The 20,067-nt window shown below is 36.1% G+C and overlaps 1 protein-coding gene across 2 annotated transcripts in view; it reads right to left on the bottom strand.

The window, feature by feature from the left end:
- Nucleotides 1-7,179, bottom strand: part of pdgfd (platelet derived growth factor d) — a 50,440-nt gene extending 43,261 nt beyond the window's left edge. For both annotated transcript variants that reach the window (XM_088639207.1, XM_088639208.1), the window contains exon 1: nucleotides 6,333-7,179. In XM_088639207.1, the coding sequence (XP_088495333.1) occupies nucleotides 6,333-6,444 (112 nt within the window). In that variant the 5' untranslated portion in view covers nucleotides 6,445-7,179. The remainder of the gene's footprint in view (nucleotides 1-6,332) is intronic.
- Between the last annotated feature and the right edge of the window lie 12,888 nt (nucleotides 7,180-20,067).

Raw genomic sequence — 20,067 nt, 5'->3', positions numbered from 1 at the left:
TAAAGCCTAGTAAAATACAACCATTTGATATCATTTGTGTTAGCAATCAATTTGAACTGTGTTTTTAATTGAAAGTCAAGTCAGTCAACCCCTCTGAAAGTGTTTAAAGTAGGCTTTTTTTCTAATCTCAACTTTGAATAAAAACACAGAATTTGGATATCTCTCAAAATCATGCAACCAAAATAGTTAAAGCCTATGCATTCAACTACTTTTGAAGTCTGACTGGCAATTTTGCCAGATGACTTCAAATGACAACAATTATTTTCTTAGATAATTGTGAGAGGATCTACAGTATAGTGCTGGATGAAAATAATTCACTAAACAAATCCATTCCGAAATTGAATTATGATATACTCCATCAAATACTAAAATACTCACAATTTCCCATGGTGGGGTTATCTTAGTACATTCATTTAGATGTAGGACTGAGCCAACGAATATACATTATCTTATTACCATATTGGACCATGTACTTCCTCTGGTATGGCTCCAGGGAAGAATTTTAACAGTCAATAACTGCCATGCAGACCGGGAATTTTAGTAATGTGATAAAACTAACTTGAAATCTAGAAACAATCCCCTTACAGCAATACACAAAATACACAATTAAATAGTATCATAAACATTCTGATCAGGACAAAGTACTTGAATATTACAAACCTGAATACAGGACATGTTGAAAACAGTTTAAACTTTAGATAAGATTAACTTTGTTTGTATATTTTCTTCATGTCACCAGGAAGGAAGGGCAGTCTCTAGTATTATTTATTGAGGTCAATGTGTGTACAGTACTTCGGAGAATGAAATGGTTGTTTTGAATTTAGCTCAGAAGTTAAAAAGCTAAGGCTGTCAAAGCACACATGTCAGAAAAAGCCAGCTTAAAGCAAAACAATGTGAACCTGGATGATCTGCAAAACCTACAAGACCTGTTAATCAAATAGTGTTTAATGATCAATCAGAATTAATCTAGGCAGGAAGCATAAATGGCACACCCATGTTCTCACAGGCTAGCTTGGGTCAACTTGTGCTTGCAGGTGTTTAACAGCTAGTGTATTCTTCTCCACAGCAAATCAGACATGGCAGTCTGCCAGTTCTGCTGATGCGAGAGCTATATTCATTTGCATCACACTCTTCAAAGGCAACGTCTACCAACATATTACTACAGATCTTCCTTTTTACTACTACAACAATCTTAATAAATGAACATCAGTAATCACTGCATCTGTCCTATATTCACATGGGTAAACTGATAATCAATTGAACTGTTTGATGTGCCCAGCAGCCATATCACTCTGCAACCCACAACTGGCAACCCACTGAAGCTAAGCAAGTGTGAGCCTGGTCAGTACCTGGATAGGAGACCTCCTGGCTGAAAGAGGTATTACGGGGGCCAGTAAGGGGCGCTCACTCTGCAGTCTGTGTGAGTCCTAATGTCCCAGTATGGGGACACTATTCTGTAATTCTGTAATAATACACTATTCTGTAAAAAGGTGCCATCCTTCGGATGAAACATAAAACCGAGATCCTTAAAAATCATTAAAATTCCCAGGGTGTTTCTAAAAAAGAGAAGGGGTGTTACCCCAGCATCCTGGCCACATTTCCCATTGGCCCTTACCAATCATGGCCTCCTAATAATCCCCATCTATGAATTGGCTTCATCACTCTGTTCTCTCCCCACTGGTAGATGGTGTGTGGCGAGTGTACTGGCGCACTATGGCATAATCCAGGTGGGGGTTACACACTGGTGGTGGTGGAGGGGAGTACCCATTACCTGTAAAGCGCTGGAGTGTCCAGAAAAGTGCTATACAAGTGTAAAGAATTATTAATTATTATTATAAGTTGTAAGGATCTCACAGATTAATTATATTAACATCAACTTTATTATTAGTTACTATATTATGATTATTACTATAACCGATGTACCCAACCTGCTGCATGCACAGTTAGAATGGTCTAGAAAAAAGATTTTGTTAACTTTTTGTATAAACTTGCAATCTCACTGTAATGGCTGTTAGCTTCATTATTGTTTTGCATACGTGGCTGTACAATGCTACAAAACAGGACACTTAGTTCCTCATGGGGGACAGGAGCAAATTCAGAAAGCAGCATAAAACTAGTGGTGAAAGCAAATTTCTCACTGATAACATCCAAATCTAATTAGTGAACTCCAACTAGAATGCTTCCATCTGGAAATGATCAGTCATCATTTGCTTAGTGCATGCTTAGTGTCCAAGTGGATGCACTGTGATGTAACTAAACTAGCCAGTTTTTGGAGGTTGTCATAATTTTTCCTCTCGAATGCATTACATCAAACTCATACTGATCATGGAATAATAATTTTGGCACATTAAGCACAGTTCCAAATTATATCATTTATTGCATCGTTTTGTGTGACAGAATACCTGAAATTAAAACAAAAAGGTTTGCCTGTGAATACATATCATATTCTTGAAAGTTTTGCATTTTCTGTTTGTTGCTTTTATTCTGTCCCACCTATGTTGAATACTACCCCGTAAATGACCCTTTGAAAAACATTTTATAGATAATAGTTCTGCAGACATACTTTTGGAATATTTCCAGTCTGTGAAAAAACACATCAGTGGACACACACCGCTGCTTGCCCTTCATACAGGTAGCTTAGCTAAAGTTCTGTTCTCTAGCAATGTAGAAATGGTTTTAAACAAGTATCTAAGTGATTTATTCTAAAGGAGTTTTGTTTAATTTGCAAAAGTGAAAATACCATATAGGCCACATACTGTATACTGTATACATATGTAAGATTTGCCAGAAATAGTCAGCCAATGGCAAAGATATGGACAAGAAAATCCCAAATCTGCACAGAACTCATATTAGCCTTCTAAAATAATGGTATAATTCCAACAAACAAGCCTCCAAGAGTGTTATACTTTCATATGAAAAAGTTTCGGATCACAAGACGACATCTGCACATAATCTCAGCTTCCTTCATATATCTTGCCTTCAGATGGATACAACTCTTCAAATGAAAGAAGCAAACGATGTAGCACTGCCTCGCCTGATGAAAGCTTGGACTGTAATTGAAATCAATCAAGCAGTTACAAAATCTCTAGATTCTCCATCTAGACTGATTGATATCGACACTGGCTCTAATAACCAATATCAAACACTACCAGACTCTTGCGAGAACATGTGCACCCATTATTTCCTGCTCCTTTCTTTACAAGGACCAAAAATGGAACCGAGACCTCCTACAATAGTATTTACTTTTTTTTTTCTCACAGTTCAAAAAGGTTTTACACTGTTGGGACATAAGCCTGATGATTCAAGCAGCATTTCATCTACAGGTATAGGAGCTATTGTCATAGCCCAGTCGAATACAAAGAATGTAATGTTAAATAAAACAGGACATGCTACAGATTACAATCCAGGGGTCACATTTTTTAGATTCATTCCCTGGCGGAAGACATTTCATTCATCTTTGTCCAGTAAGCACCAGAAAACCTGGCATGCTATTATTACTGTGCTCTTTTACTGACAAAACAGCAGTTATCAATTTGAAACAATGGCCATTTGATGAAATCCTTAGCTCTGGCTCTTCTTTAACCCTTAGCGGGAAACTGTATCCCTATCTGGATACAAAACCATTTTACATGTTGTACTGAAGAGATCGGAAACTTGCTTCTTGCATTTGAATATTCTAGATGTTCATGAACATCTGTAGTGATGAAGTATTTAAGAACCTCTGTGCCACAAATTATATATTTGTGCAGTTCAGCACTGCAAAAGTGAAGATTTGTTTCATCATTAAAGTCATAAAGACATAAGGAGCCCATGGCAAGAGGAACATGCCTTTTGTGCCTTCATCTTTAAATGTCTTTGCATGCTGTTGATGAACTCATCCTTCAAGCAGCCAGCAAATATGATTTCCTACCCTGACACTCCACTCCAATTCCTTCTGGAATATTTCAATCTCACTACTCAGTGCAGAAAATAATCACCCATGTGCAGTTAAACTCCTGCACAGCCTGAGTGCTTAGCTTGTTGCTTTATACAGTATGATGTTCAAGCTGAAGATCATCATTAGGTGGCCAGTCCAACTTGAATTCTCACATCAAACAAGCTACATGTTTAGATTCTTTGACGCTAATATCATTCAAATCACTTTACTTTAGGAGACACACCACTGAGCTTTTGGCTAGGGGTGGTAACAGTATTTAGACACGCTTATCATCAAGTTTATGTACATGATTTGTGATCCACAGTGTATGGCCGTTGATAGGTCTTAGATTCTCAAAATAACCAGAGTATGCACTTTTTATACAAGGAAATAGATTTTGTGGAATATTTGTGGAATGTAGATTGCAAATACTGTAGCATTCCTTAACATCTTAGAAACAAAATGTATATCTGTATGAAGTATGAAGAGTGCATAAGGTGTCAATTAATTGGATCTATTATAAGTAATGAAACTCTAGACTGAACCATACTACTGTACAAATCCTAACCATAGAGTTACAGTATGAAGTTATTATACTGTATATACTGTAACTTTATACCAATAATAATATGCTAAAAAAGTTTTACAGACATCTAATAAGGGGCATTTCTCCTAAAGTGTAACTGCTTTTTTAACAATTTGATTAATGATGTAGCAAGGTTAACAATGGACATGCAATGATTTCTAAATCATTAGAAATTGGTTGGTTACCAAATACTTTTTTAGGTAGTTACAGTATACTGCTTTTGCTTGTAATTTGAATGAGAAGATTTCTCCATTAGAAACTAGGATTGTGTATTTGGAAACCAAGAAAAAAAAATGTAGCAGCATCGAGACTAAATGTAGAAATCTGGTTCCTGAAAAGTGAAGCTGGAAACCTCATTAGAGCAGAATGCCTGATACAGGAGAACCAGGACCTCTACTATGGTCATGCTCAACACCCTTGCACACGTAATTTAGGAAACCATGTTGATCAAAGGCAATAATGGTGTTCTTTGTACTTCTGAACAAGACATTCAAGTTCCCTGTGACTTTGTTTCACATCTTTATACTACTGACAAACATAATAAGTTGACAAACATGGCCATATGATTCTTAAGCCTACTGAAACAGGAGAGAAACGGAACAGCTTTGGGGTCCCCCTAGAACTTTACAGAAGTTAAAGGCAGTTAGCATTCATTGGTGTTAAAAGTCAATAAAGGGGAAACGAAATAACTTACAGATCTATAGTATTTTATACATTCCCAATAAGATGCGTACACTACGTTCTGCATTTCAGAAATACTGCAGTTTGGCACCAAATGCTGTGGTCTGTGAAGCATGTTTCACAAAAAGTCAGATTTGGTAGACGCATTGCAAAGATGTCATATCCAACAGCTGTCGTTTATTACAACAAAATTAATTAAATGCGCACAGCTGTTAACCAGTATGAGTAAGTAAACAGCAAACACACATGCGCTGTATATATGGACCAACTAAAAGCTGAGGCTTCTGATTGACGCGGCTCGAGACAGTTTTAAGGTGGGACTCGCTCCTAATTTTTTGGGGGGATGGTGGTATGGTGTGTTCCTCCATCTGAGTGCTAATGGAATTTTTGCTCCTTGAAGAAAGTTCAAGTCGAGTAACTCAGCAGTAGCGCGCGTGTGCAAGGCTTATACTGTATAGTGTAGTACATGTTTATGGTTGTACGGGCAACCCCTCCTTTTGATATAACTTTAAATATACCTACAGTATGAATGTTAAAGTACATTCAAAAAGCAAAAGCCTTTTGAATGTACCGTAGCAATGCATTACTACATACATCTTTATTAATGTGCTTAAACAGCTAAACGGTTAAATAAACATACAGTACTGTATGATCAATTCTACGTGGGTATGTCGTTCTCGTATATAAACAGGGGCTTACTGATAGTGCTTTCTAAAACTTCCACTTGTCGTTCGCTGTGGGTTTCATGTAGTACATTCCTCCTGGCCTGTACTTCATAAGCGTGTCGTTTTGAAACAGAATGGTGCCACCAAAGTATCTATTTCCCCCTTCATGGAGCCTTTTGAACATGTACTGTCCAACCATGATGGGCAATCACAGTGCTTTACCATCACCACCTAAACAAAGTGAAACTCGTGCAATTTGCTACAGCGTACAGTGTATATACTGTAGTTAAAATGAAGTCGGAATCCACCGTATTCAGTCTAGATTAAGATTCAAATCTTTACAAAACTTACTGTCGATGTTCCAACAGGAGTCGCCAAACAGCAGGGAAAAGCGAGATACGCATTTGGTGAACAAAACAACGATTAACGTCGTGTAGAAATGTGCGTGTGTTGGTATAATGTACTGCATGAATAAATAACTTACCTTCACGCCTTATATTTGAAGATCGTAAAGTTTTTATAGATCCACCCTGGGCTTCACTGCCTTGATGGCAACAGTTCACGAGAACTATTAGGAAAAGCAGTAACAATTGCATTGGGAATTCTTTCACCTCGTGAGCCGCTTACTAAATACTGTAGTAAATCCCAAATGGATCTTCTTTCAAAAAAAGTGGGGAAAAACGAACACTGGAATCCTTTTATTACTCGGCTAGAGCTCGGGCTGTCTTCATAAGTTAGATTAAACTTTTTGCATAATTGCCCCTTAGCGAATTTGTTGCGGAAAATCGCTGAGTACTTAAAAATTGCAGTGCCTTGAACCTACCACTGCTGTAGGAGCAGGTTGATTATCTGCCCGCTGCATACAGGGAAGAAAAGAAGCAACAGCGTGTTAGACTTTCACAACTGGCTTGTCAGTCCTGGAAGGTGGTTTTCCAAAAGGAAAAATCACATTATTCAAATCCTTTTAAAAGGCAGGCACATTTAACGCAGGCACAAAAAAAGACCAGAAACGAAACGAAACGCGCCTAGTTTGAGTCACTGAATCCTGCAGCATCCACAGAGATCCCAGTCTCAACACTGAAAAGTGTGCACGTTTGCAGCATGATGTTCAAGCAAGGATCTGACAAAGGTTGTGCTGTGCTCCCTCCCTGATACAGACGAGGAAATACACGCCGGTTGGGGGGAAAAAAAAATAATGCAGCCCGAGGAAACTTTACTTGAGACAAAGTAAACAACAGGGAAAAGACCGTGGCAGTGCTTCTCGATGGAAGGAAAAGCTTTCACGTAGTAGGACTTGTGTGGTGGAGGGCGTCATGAACTGACGGCACCTCGCCGAAGTGACCCGCACATACTGTAAGAAGACTCAAGTTTCTAGATCAGACATTTGTGTTGCTCAGTGAATCGGTGCAGCCTAGAGTATTAATGTAGTGGAATCATTTATTTAACAAACTTAAAGCACATTACTGTTTAAAGTTATTAAAAACGTTAATGAACCTAAGGACTTGTCCGGACCTTATTGTCTCAAAATTGTCAGTGAGATCACAAAACTTACTGTTCAAAAATATTAATAACGTCAGAGACTAAAAACGTATCGTGGTGTATCTTGTGGTCCATCTGGAAAAAAACATTGTTACTGAAACTGTGCACAGCCTTGCAAAGCATAATTAAGAAATATGACCATCATAATTCAGTAGTAGCAGTAGAGGTTGTATTTTTTTAGCATTGAAATACAAGTATGTACAGTACTGCTCATAAATAGAATATCTTCTAGTCAATTTTACTCGTTTGTTACCGATTATAATAGATTTTTCTGTCCTGTGCTCCTTTTCATCCCCACTTTTCTGTCCACCACTCACCTCTTTTTCAGTTAAATCTCTTGAGACTCTTAATATGCTGACAGAGTTTTCTTCCTTGTCCTGCTATTTACAAAAGACTGAATTCTGTGCGGTAGAATATGCAGTTACAATCGAACACGTACCTCCAGAAGCTGTGATTCGGAAAACTGAGCTACTGCTCACATTCTCCGAATTTTTGCGCGTCTATATTTTTTCAATCTACTGTATATTATATTATTCCAAGTACTGTATTATGAAAGAATGTAGGATGTCTTCTACAACGAAGTTACTGTACATAGATACAGTACCCATGTCAATTGCTCTTCTTTGACAAGTGATTGTGCACATGTGAACAAGAGGGATGAAATAAACATCTTTAGAATGTTTAATACATGTACTGTATGTAGTTCTACTGAAGTGTGGATACTTTTAAGCCTTTTTTTCTGTTATTTTGTAAGTTTGACATCAGAGTTATCCTCCTGCGCTGCATGCCAAATATTCTGTTTTTTAAACTCTAAAAGTCAATATTCTGCATTCCAATCATTTTTTAAAAATGGAAGCAAATGTAAATACTTTAACAAGTGTTGATGATGAACCAGACAAATTAGATATAATAAAACTATTTTTCTAAGAACTCTGTAGTACCTTGTTGAAAAAATAGTTACCATTCCCTGTTGTTTAACGGAATATTCCCTTGAAGTAGTATCTAAAGAATTCCTTTTTTGCCAGCAGTTAAACTGGATTTACTGTAAATAATCTTTCAATTGGGTTATACATGAAATAATCCAGGAATTCCGGTAGGAATATTTCATTACTGATACAGTATGTACATCTGAATGCCTGTGGAAAAAACAAACTCAACAGAGCACTGAGGAAATATGGGTAAAGAAGAGCTACTGTACAACTATAAAATATTTTATCCTTCACATGAGCTCTGAAGAGTTTTAACTAATGTTATTCAATTGATCTATAGCTTTCTATTATAATAAAGTCTTAAAGATTGATCTTTTGAAGAAATCCATTATTTTAGCACATACATGGCTACACATTTTTAGAGAATGGGTTTTGCAGGGTTCACATTTCATATCTACATATATTTTACCAGTTATCGTTACTGCCTTGCAGTGCTGGGGCTACATGTGTGTCGAGTTTTATGTTTTCTCTGTGTTTGCATGGTTTTCCTCTGAGTGCTCATGTTCCTTCCCACAGTCCAAAGACATACTGTTAGGTTTATTGGCTTCTGGGAAAATTAGTGTGAGTGTGTGCTCTGCAATGGACTGGTGTCCCATCCATGGTGTATCCTGACTTGCTTACTGAGATAAATTCCACCTATCCTGTAACCCTGTGCTGCATAAAGCAGTTAGAAAATGGGCGGCTGGGTTAATTTCGCAAAATAAAATTAGGAAATAAGTTTGTATTAATGATTCTGAATGTTGAAAAGAGAACTTTCCCTGTTTAGAGTTGTTAAAGTAAAGTTTGGGAGGAGGTCAAATTGTAATCCTCCATTTCTGCTCTCTTACACAAATATTTTGCCTGCTGAGCACCAATTTTATGGTGTTTCTAGCATCCCTCCCTCTAACCCACCTTCACCCTAGTAGCAGCCTCTCTAGTTCATTCCTCTCTAGCAGGAGGGGTTTTGTCAGCCTTGACTTTACAGCTAAGGTTGTCATTTTCTCAGACTGGCACGTTAACACCAAACATTAAGATATTAAGAACACATCGCCTTTGCCTTTTGTCTCATTACATTAATTCGAATTTTACCAAACTACTGAAAATGCCCTTGGCTTTGACTCTGGGCAGATTTTTAGGAGGAGAACTGGTGATTTATTGATTTTTCTTCTGAGAACTCTGAATAATTGAAAGATTAATACTGTAAAGCTGCTTTCGTGCTTAACTTTAAAATTTCCTGATGCCGATATCTTGCATAGCGATAAGACATTTTCCAGATTCCTTAATCATATACTGTATGTTGTAGTATTAATTTCTATTGAAAGGTTCAGTAAATGTACACTTTGCCTTTCCTTAAGTGTGGCTTGTTCAAAATACCGACCCTGAACAACAAAATAAGTATACATCAAAAGGCTATTAAAAAAACGAAAAAGAAAGAAATGCAAATGGAATGTGTACTTTCGTTTTACAGAATTCTGAACTCTGTATGACTTTTGTACATTTTTGGCAGTTCTGAACAAAGGAACGTTGTAGAATAAGACTTCTAAAAGCTGCATGTTCTTATTTTTCCTGTAAATGTGGATCATTTGCATTTCAATAACTTGATATTTCCCCTTGTAAAAACATGAATCGCAAATATCTTGAAAGAATTCCAAGAGTTCTTCCCATTGTGAAGTCTAAGTAAATCTGGTGAGCTGCTTGAAAATGTAACATAAAAAGAACCTGGAAATATAACAAGCTTTAAGACAAATATACAAGCAGAGACTTGAATATATCGAGCATTTTAGAAGTAAATGAATGAACAAGCAACTAAATGTATGCTTAATTTGTTACAGCTTAGCCTATGGAAAATACTGTGCACATTTTAGAATACTCATTGTCCATTGTGGCAATATTTGTATTGTTGCTGATGGTTATTCAGATCAGAATACTAATGTGAATTGGTCATTCAAGTACTACAGTCTTGCTTGCAAAAATTAAGATGGTTGAAAGGATTTGCTACTTGCCAGATTAGCTCTTAAGAAGTTCAAATGCTTTCATTGATCATTTAAGCACTTGGGTATCTCTAAACCTTTCATGCATTTACTGAGTCACTTGTAGTATACAGTTTATAGTATAGTTGCTTAGCAGGCAACAGTGTTAAGTTATATGAGCAGCCATTGTACACCAGCAGTCCTGCTGCTCCGCATATCAGGTGATGTGACAAATTGCTTCAGCAGCTGAACTGAGAAGAACATTTTAGGGAAGCCGATTGTGCAAGCCCTGGAATTTCCTAGGCTTGCCTAATATATAGCCCAGAAATGTAGCCAAGACATCAGGTAGTCATGCCATGAGATCTTCATGACTAAGAAGTAAGGACCTTTTTCATCCAAAAGTAGCAATCCTAAAGCAATATTGTCTCCCATCACTATGAGGCATTGTTTTGGAAATTCTGGTGCAGAGCGAAGAGTGCCACCTACTGGACTACCAACGCCGCTTATAGCAGTAATCTGGTATTCTTGAAAATTCTCCCATCCCAATACTGACTCTGGCTAGCCTTGATTATCTCCTGCAATCTGACCAAATTAGGCTTAAGAGTGGTACCACAGATGTCATAACCTATATGACATATTTATGCATATAAATAATTCAATTATTATATTATCTTGCATAAATATGATTAATTGACAGATAATTAGTGAATGTAAAATATCTTTTGAAATTTTTAACACCTTTTTAAAGAGATTGTTAGGAGTTCTTGGATGAGTATTTGGAGACCTATTGATTACAGAGCTATAAATCATCTTGTTTTGCTGCATATAAAAGCAAAACAAGAAACAAATCTTACAATTCTGTGATTGAATACTGAGATATTAACTTTATTATTTTTGCCAAGCACATTGGCACACTCAGTACAATGTATTTTAGTTGCACTTTACTCTTTATTGTGAGAGTAAAACTGCAAATGTTATCCTATTCAGTAACATACAGTATGAGTACAGAGGAGATCTGATGTTTATTTGTTGTTTTGAAGGAGAATAATTTTGAATGTCCAAATAGATTCAATTTAGCCAATATAGCATATACCTGTACTGTAATTGCTAACATTCAATTACTAGATTTTATTTCGTTAGGTCAGACATTTCTAGTTTTCTAGAGGCATGGAGTATTATTGAAAGTCTGTTTTTGTCATTCCCCCTTTTTTAGAAAACTGAATGCTGTTCTCTTAGCAGCAGAAATACAAGCCATGCAATTGATTCAGTACTTTATCTTTATCTTAACAAAAAACATCTAAAGTAACGGTAAGACTGTAAAACCCAGTAACTAAGCAGTGTGGGATGAAAAATATTTGTCATTGCTGTGAAGAGAGGCACTATATAGTTGTCATTACAACATAAATGTGCTTGAATCAATCAATGATTGCAAAATTATTTTATAAGCATATACTGTGCTACATTCTTTGGCTTTAAATCGCCTGGCTAAGGAAATGACGGTGCTTGTTGGAGATCAGTACTGTCACATTCACCCTCACTTATGAAGGATGAGCCAGAGAACAATTGCTCCAATGGTGATGTTGGGGTTGGAGGTAGGGGTGCTAGAAAAGATGTGTGCAGTGTTCTGCCAGGGAGCTTTTATGCCTAAGGAAGGGAACTGTGAGATTTGAATTTGACCTTCACCTGAATTTCTGTTTTATAAAAACTGTAAAAACCCAGTAACCTAATGGTGTGAGATGAAAAATCTTCTTTCATTGTCTTGAAGAGATGTGCAGCACTCATTGTTGCATCATTACAATATAAATATGCTTGACTCAATCAAATATTGCAGTATTATTGTACAAGCATTTATTGGCAATGTACTGTACTTGGAGGCATACAGTATTTGTAAAAACTGTTGTTAAGTGAAATTGTGAATTCAGTCAAAAATGTAAAGGAATAGCACACTCGATATGTTTGCTTTAACTTGCCTGGCTGAGAAAATGGCAGCGCTGGTCAGAGATCAGAGCCATCACACCCCCCCCCCCCCCCCCCCAAAGAATCTCCAAAAAGCCAACATAGATTTTGAGCACTGAGCTAAAAGGTTTGGCTGTGGCACAGTTGAAATATGGCTGGTATCTTTGGGAGAGGAGGAGTCGAGGGCTGACACCATATCAGTTGGACACCAACTATGTTGGAAAGTAGGGGGTAACGGACGGGATAGCGTGAGCTCACACACGTACAGAGGAGTGGGTGTCGGTGACTGGGGGTCCCTGCGGAGACAACAAAAAGGTGCTGAGTAGAGGAAAGAAAATAAACAAGAGATATAGTATAGGCTGGGGCTGTAGGTGCTGTGGCTTGGATGCTTAACCAGAAATAGTGAGAAGGGGAAAGGAGGAAGAAGAGTGGCATGGGCAGGATTAGAAAGAAGAGGGAAAGGATAAGGAGAAACAAAACTGCCACAGTTGTTTAGAGTTTTTGGAAGAGGCTCAAGAGACAAGAAAGCATCTCTGGTCCTGGTTTTGTAAGGGATGAAGGCGATTAAGTTAAGGTCCCAGCAATGCAGAGTGCAAAAATGAAGCAAAATACCAAGTGCTAGAAAAGATGTTTACAGTGTTGTGTTCAGCCAGAGAGATTTTATGCATAGGGTTGTAGAAGTGTGAGATTAGAGTTTGACCACTCTTTTTCACTGGTACTGTATATGATAATTTGTGGGTTAAAGTTAAAACTCTTAACATAAAATGAATCTTTGTTGGTTTGAGAGACCCTTCAATTACAGTCCAGCAGAATGTTTTTGTGATATATTTATAGGTGCACTTTTAATGTTATTAAATATGTTCTTCATAATTTAAAAGTTTAAATTAATGACTATTCAGTAGTTCCAGTTGAAATATAATCTGAGCTTTATCAAGGCAAATTAAATATATTCTGATTTTGCAAAAAAAACTTGCAACCATTTTGTAAACTTTTCTTACAGTGCTTATTTTAAACAAGCCTACAATATTAAACCGGAACCTGAAAGCAAGAAATAGTTTGATAATCCTTGAAAGTATACTGGCTTATACTTGTAAATATACATTTAAATAATTGTAAAATTACATTTAATGAATAAAATCTTGACCTCTAGAAGATACTGTCAGCCTCAAGGGCTTCTTAGAAAAATTTAATGTCACAGTTTTCAGAAATACAGCCTGCACCATACAATACACCATGAATGTCAAGAAGCCTGCTTCATAACTCACTACTTTTCACGCCACTATAAATGAGTATAATACTGGTGTCATACTGCTGGTTCTGTATACAACAAGCCCTTTGTAATATAAGGAATTAAAATTACATGTCTAAGTAGTAGTAATAGCAGCAGAAACTAAATAACACATTTTCCTTGGATTTTTACTGGTACTATATATGAGAAAATGTGGGTTAAAGTTTAAACCTTTTTTAAAACATTTACAGTGAATCTTTGCTGGTTTGAGTGAACATTCAATTCTATGTCAAGTGTCAGGCAGAACAGTGGTATTTTTATAGGTGTACTTTTTAATTTGATAAAATATATACTTTAAAATTTCCTTGACATAATTAATGACTATACTGTAGTTCCACTTGATCTGATCTTTATAAAGGCAAAATAGATATAATCTGATTTTGTAAAAAAAACTGTTCCAACTCTCCAGATTATCTAAATGTAACATGATTCTTTGTATCAATACTTACATACTGTATTAAGTATTATACATTAAGCATATTACTTACATATAAGTAGCATGATACAGAATACATCACGTTCTAAATCTGGAATACAGATCATTGTATAGTTTGTTATTTCAGACACTTGGCAGCATTTGCAGGGAATAGACTTTTTGGTAGTGTTTCACAAACACTAAAATTGTTGTTTTTTCCTGGAAAAAACAAATTCTTGAAGACAAAATTTAAAAGATTATAGAAATCTCATTGAACCTTGATAGAAAAGGGTTATATTGCATCTGACATCTCAGAAAATAGTTTCCTTAGTAATACATTATGAAATTTTGTTGCTATTAAATATTAAAATAACACTCTAAGCCATCTGTGCATTTGTGGTCTGTTCCACACAGTCTAATAAAGCATTCTTCTCTGGAAGTATGCAATGATAAACCTCTCTGTGTATTGATATTTTGAAAAGGTAGTGTATTTTGAGTAGCCACTGGTTTGACCTGTAATTTATGCTAATGTGAGTTACTCAGACCTGTTCTTCTCTGGGGCTGTGCCTTACATCCAAGTTCCAGTGCTAGCCTTGCTGCCTATTATTTATTATAATCCATGAGTTTGTTCAATCGATTCTTTTTTTGAATTGATTACATGTCTGCAGGCAAGTAGTCTTCCCTACTCCTCTCTCCATCACCCAGATATAAACTGAACTGGGGGGTTTAGAGTTGTCATTCACTGTGTTAATGCAATTCAGGCATCCCTAAAATGGCTTGTCATTTTGGGAAACAGCAGGGCACAAGTCTAGTCCTTGCTCCCAGGCAAAGGACAAAGTCTAAGAACCAAAAAAGCAGGGCACACTGTTACATTGGATGCTGGGAAGCATTGTTAATTGTAAAGCCTCACAGAAGAACCTTACACAATGTGGACTTGAAATGTGCATGAAGCTTTGACACCAGACCAAGGTTCAAATGCAATTTTCATTTTCTCACATGCTTTCCCATTTTCAATCTTGTCAGATGTCATGTTTTGTGGGATTACTTTCCCTAGCTGTAGGAACTTTGATTGCTGGGTCATCAGTTGCAAATTATATGCCATATATCAGTTGATTTATACTGCTTTTTCTGCCTGAACCATTTACAGGGGTTGGAAAGGGAGTGACAGAAAAGGGATGCAGCTGTGTGCAAAGATAATTATCTTGATGAAATTGTGAGTTTCACCCATTCTGCCTAATTTATGGTTATTGCATGCATTTTATTCTGAAGTTGTACAGTATATAAAAACACTATGGAATCAAGTTCATCCTCCCTATCACTGATTTTGTGATTTTCAAAACATCAAAACATCATAGTGTGCCTGCTAAAACTACTGTTTTATAGTAAATTCACACTGCAGAAAAGAATGGAAACAAAGAATCATGCTGCAGTTCATTCAATGTACAGTAGGTACATTTGCTTCAGTGCAGTATTCCTTCAAACAATATATTATGTCAAACAAGAAAGATGGAAAATATAAACATTTCACTAAATGCTTTAGAAAACTAATAAAAGTATTGTATTTCTGGGTTTGTGGAAAACTGTTTTTTTGTTGGAATTCTTTAACATGTCATTCCGTACTGTATATGCTTCAACATTTATTTATTTGTATACAGTACGCATTGCAAACATTCTTGCGTGAACATTATTTATAAGGGTCTATAAGGTAACGAGAGTAGCCTGAGAGTATCGGACGACTTGTGAGTACTTACTACTTTCTTTTTATGTTGCTCAACTAAAGCACATTCTGGTGTTAGAATTATTGGTTGAACTAACTTTTTTCTGGATTTCCTTCAGTTCGAAAACTGTAGGTATTATTTGTTGGTGACCATTTTAATGGACAAGATGGATCTGTGCCAGGACCAACATTGTTTGCTGTTTTTTTTTCCCCCAAATACTTTGCCCGAATAATGGGAAGGTTTTCAAAAAGTAGCTTAAAAGATTAATTGGGTAGCAAGTGCTCCAACTTAAAAGGTAAATGTAGATGTCCTTAATAATGTTTTCTACATACTAAATAACGTACAGTACCTGCACTCATAATCCATATAGGCTGAGTTTACATGCAAACTATGAAACAATGTCCTTTTGCTTGTTGTTTTGATTTCTTGATAGGCTTGAGATTTAATGTAATTGCTTTAAGAATCATATTTATAAGAGTTCAATGCCAGATTATGTACCCTCAAGCCTTCAAAACACTTAATTTGTCTTTTTTCCTTTAATCCACATGGGCTACTGTCTGTGTAAAAATATTTCTGCATACCTTCTGCCCTGTGAAGGAATCTGAGGGTGAATGGCCATAAAGAATGATTTATTCTCACCCAAGGGTTGTCCCTGCAAAGACTGGTGGGAACAGAACGCAAAATTCAGGATAAACATCATTTTCTGCTACATTCCTGAATTTTTTAAAAGCAGAACAATGCTGTTCGGTCTCTTATGCATTGAACTTGCCACTGAGACCAAAAACAACTAACTAATAATCCACCTCTCCCTCTTTATTTGTTATAAATGAATAAATACATATAAATGATTGAATTAAAATTAATTACTGTGGAAAATAAAATACACTCTGGAGCTTGAGATGGTTGAGAAAATGATTAATCATTTTTTATTCCAAAAATGGGAAAAGCCAAAATAGCTCACATGGCCTAAGGGATTGAAGAGGGAGGGCAAAACTTATTCCTGATTGCTTTTTCTTCCTCTTAAATAGAGAGCTTTTCATTGACATTATAGCTCAAAGACAAGTGTATGTTTCTTTGATTCATTAAAGATGACACAATGCTCAGGAAAACAGCTGCAACAGAGACAGGCTGGGAACATTTGCACAACTCTGAATGAACAGTACCCTTTAATGATATCACCATAAAACCCTCTGTTAAGGCTGGACAGTAAGGTCACAGTCTTAATCATTATAAGATTTGGGTTTCTGCTGCATATTCATTACATTACCATTGTCTGTACATGTTTGTACCAGAGGGTGTTTTTCCTATTTTTGGATCTTGGAATGTAATTGTGATTCAGAGATGTGCGCTTTCATGAAATGGATAAAAAAAACTATGGACAGTGCATGAGGAAGAGAGTTGCCCTCAATTCTTGGTTATATTGTATCCAAGAAAGAAAAGAAATCACCTCAGAACCCGAGGTCTGCTGCTCTTTTTATAAAAAGCTGAATGCTTGCAGTGTCGTTCAGTAAAGCAATACTGAAGATATATGAAAAAAAATATTGCATTATCAGTAACATTCATAGACTTTCAAATCTTTTTTAGAGAGAAGAACAAATCAAATCAGTCTTGACATCACCATTTTCTTAAAAATAGCCTTACACATATCATCTTAAAATGTGGTTTTATTTCATAAATGCGATGCTGAATAAAGTGAGGCAAACACATTGTTTAAAGGCCTTACATATACAGTACAATAAATGATATACCTTATACAAATGGTATAAAGACCTTACATATAAAATGCCTATCATTTAATGTTACTTAGGCAACACTGAATCTTCAAGCATCTTACTATAATAAAGTTTTATACAAGGGTCTTACAGGTACTACATTAGAGGGTATATAGTGGAACCCGTTGTGGCAATGAAAGAGCCTTTAAACCCTCTCACAGTAATTACTCATGGAGCATTCAAGACAAGATTATCTTGAGAATAAATTGATGCTGTTAAAATGAGCTAAGTGAAAACCCTTTCAGTGTTTTTCAACAATGTAAGAGCTATAGGAAAGCTTGCTATCTTTTCAAGAAATGCAGTATGACACAGATCTTCTAGTCTTTGATTTGAAATGCATCAAAACACTCAGGACTCAACTTGCAACAGGATTCTTTGTCAACTTAAATTGTTGACCCCCCAACCTTGGTCACAGTGTGAAAGACCACACTGTAACCAAAGCCTCAAGCAATCTTAGTCATTTCTTGTGTGGGGAATTAGTGTTATGATGGTTGTTGTTCACTAATAACAGTTCATACGCACATTGCATGTGGATTTCACTGTGAATTAACACCCACTGATGTTCCACTTCAAAACAGTAAACAAAGCTAATCTTAGAAAGTGGAGCCTTGAGAGAGAGGGTAGCATAACTTGTTTTTTTAAATTCGTACTGTTACTGTCCATATTGCTTATTATATATCCTGCAAGCTGCGGTGTCACTGATTGACAAGCACTTGACATTTTTGCCCATTTCTTTTAGGGTTTAAAGCAAATTGATGACATTTATCTTCAAACCTTTCTTTGAACTCTGTTTCAGTTAAACTATTCAAAATTGGATCAAACAAGCTACGTGCTTCATTTGATGTAGCGGAGTTCACCTTCCATCATGTATTGAGCCCCCCTGCCCCCCCCCCAACCTTTTATCGTTTGAACTAAATTTATCCTAGTCAAGAGACTCTGTAGGCACTGATGCCCAGTTGTCTGCCAATCCACTTCTGTTAATGACTCGGTAATTAAACAGTTTTTTTTATTAATGCAAGGGCAAGGATTCAGATTATGCTGAATCTCCAGGCAAACCCCTAGTCTGTATATGGGTCACATGACTCCCGTCTTATTTCAGAGGATGACTGACAACTTTGTGTCTTTTTATTCATGTATCAGCACCTCATTTCTGTTAAGTAGTAATGTTTAAGGTGTATTTCAATTTAAAATCCTACAATAAGTCTTATATAGTGGTGTAGTATTCAGATATAGAGTTTCTGGTTAAAGGGTCCCTTTTAACTTTTACCATTGGAACTAAAAAAGTATTACTGTACATAATCTATGACTATGTTATTAATAAGATGCGATAAATTATAACATGGAATGAGTAATAGACCTCATGTCTAATATTCTCTTTATCCTTTATCCACATTATCTGATCTTCATAATGTGCTTTACTACTGTAGATAATGTCTTCAGTACAAAGTGAATGCTGTATACAATCTCTTTAAATATTATATGCATTTTAAAGTATGGTGCTGTATTTAAAAAATACTCCAGTATTTTTTTGTAAAGTTAAGTAAAACCTTTAGCATGATTAAGTTAACAAAAGTTTATAAATAGTAGATTGGTTCACTCTTCCAGTATAATGTACTGGATGGGAAAACAACCCTGATCCCATTTTCAATTTGATGTTAATTTCTAGTTAATTTGAATGCTGAAATGTTAAATTGAATTGGTTGATTTGACATCTAAACAATTTTTAAATATCTCCTTCATAACTATGATGGAAAGTTCCATCTTTTAACTACATTTTCCAGGATGTGCAGTCCAGACAAAGGTAGATTATTTTATACTGTATATACAGTACACACTTTAGTTTATAGTTTTCTTTTTCACAATTCATTTAGAAAATCAAATGCATTTACCAAAAGTCATGAATGAAATCTGATCTGAGCCAATGAACCTAACCGAATGCCTGAATTATCTCTCCCATGTAACTGAGCCTTATAGATAGCCAACACCGTACACTTAAATATGCATGTAAGAATGCTGCAATGAGTGCTTTTATCTAGACAATGTGAACACTTGCCAAAATGTCAAGAAGCTATAATCAACCTATTAATACACCACTTCCATTGCATGTTGCTGATGTATTTCTGTTCTGTTTAATTTAAAATTATATCATGAGGCCTACCACCTTAATGTAAGGCTGGTGTCGATTTAATCCACACGCAATCATGACCTTAAATTAAATATAAAAAATAAGTAGTATGAATTCCTTTGTGCCATTTCATCATTAGTTTTGGCAGAGTGTCTGAAAAAATATTTAAGACAGATCAATGCTTATTTATTAAGGGACATTTCAGCAGTAGCTTTTGCTGGGGAAAAGACTAGTTATCTTCTGATAGGTTAATGAAGAGGAAAAACTGTATTCCCAGTTTAGATTAGTTGTATGACTGATTAGACTACCACTTGTTTGTAAGCCATATGTACCCACAAAGCAGAGCTGCCGAAGTAAAATAATACAGAAATGTTTATCGACATGCGGTTAAAGATGAAAACAAACAGGAAGTAAATAAAGCCTTCGTTAAAAAGAATTGTGATCATTAGTACACATTCTCTTAAATCC

Source organism: Lepisosteus platostomus, chromosome 7 (assembly GCF_059453375.1).
Source record: "Lepisosteus platostomus isolate fLepPlt1 chromosome 7, fLepPlt1.hap1, whole genome shotgun sequence".
NCBI lineage: Eukaryota > Metazoa > Chordata > Actinopteri > Semionotiformes > Lepisosteidae > Lepisosteus > Lepisosteus platostomus.
The sequence above is the reverse complement of the archived record's forward strand: the minus strand, read 5'-3'. Positions and strand labels throughout refer to the sequence as shown.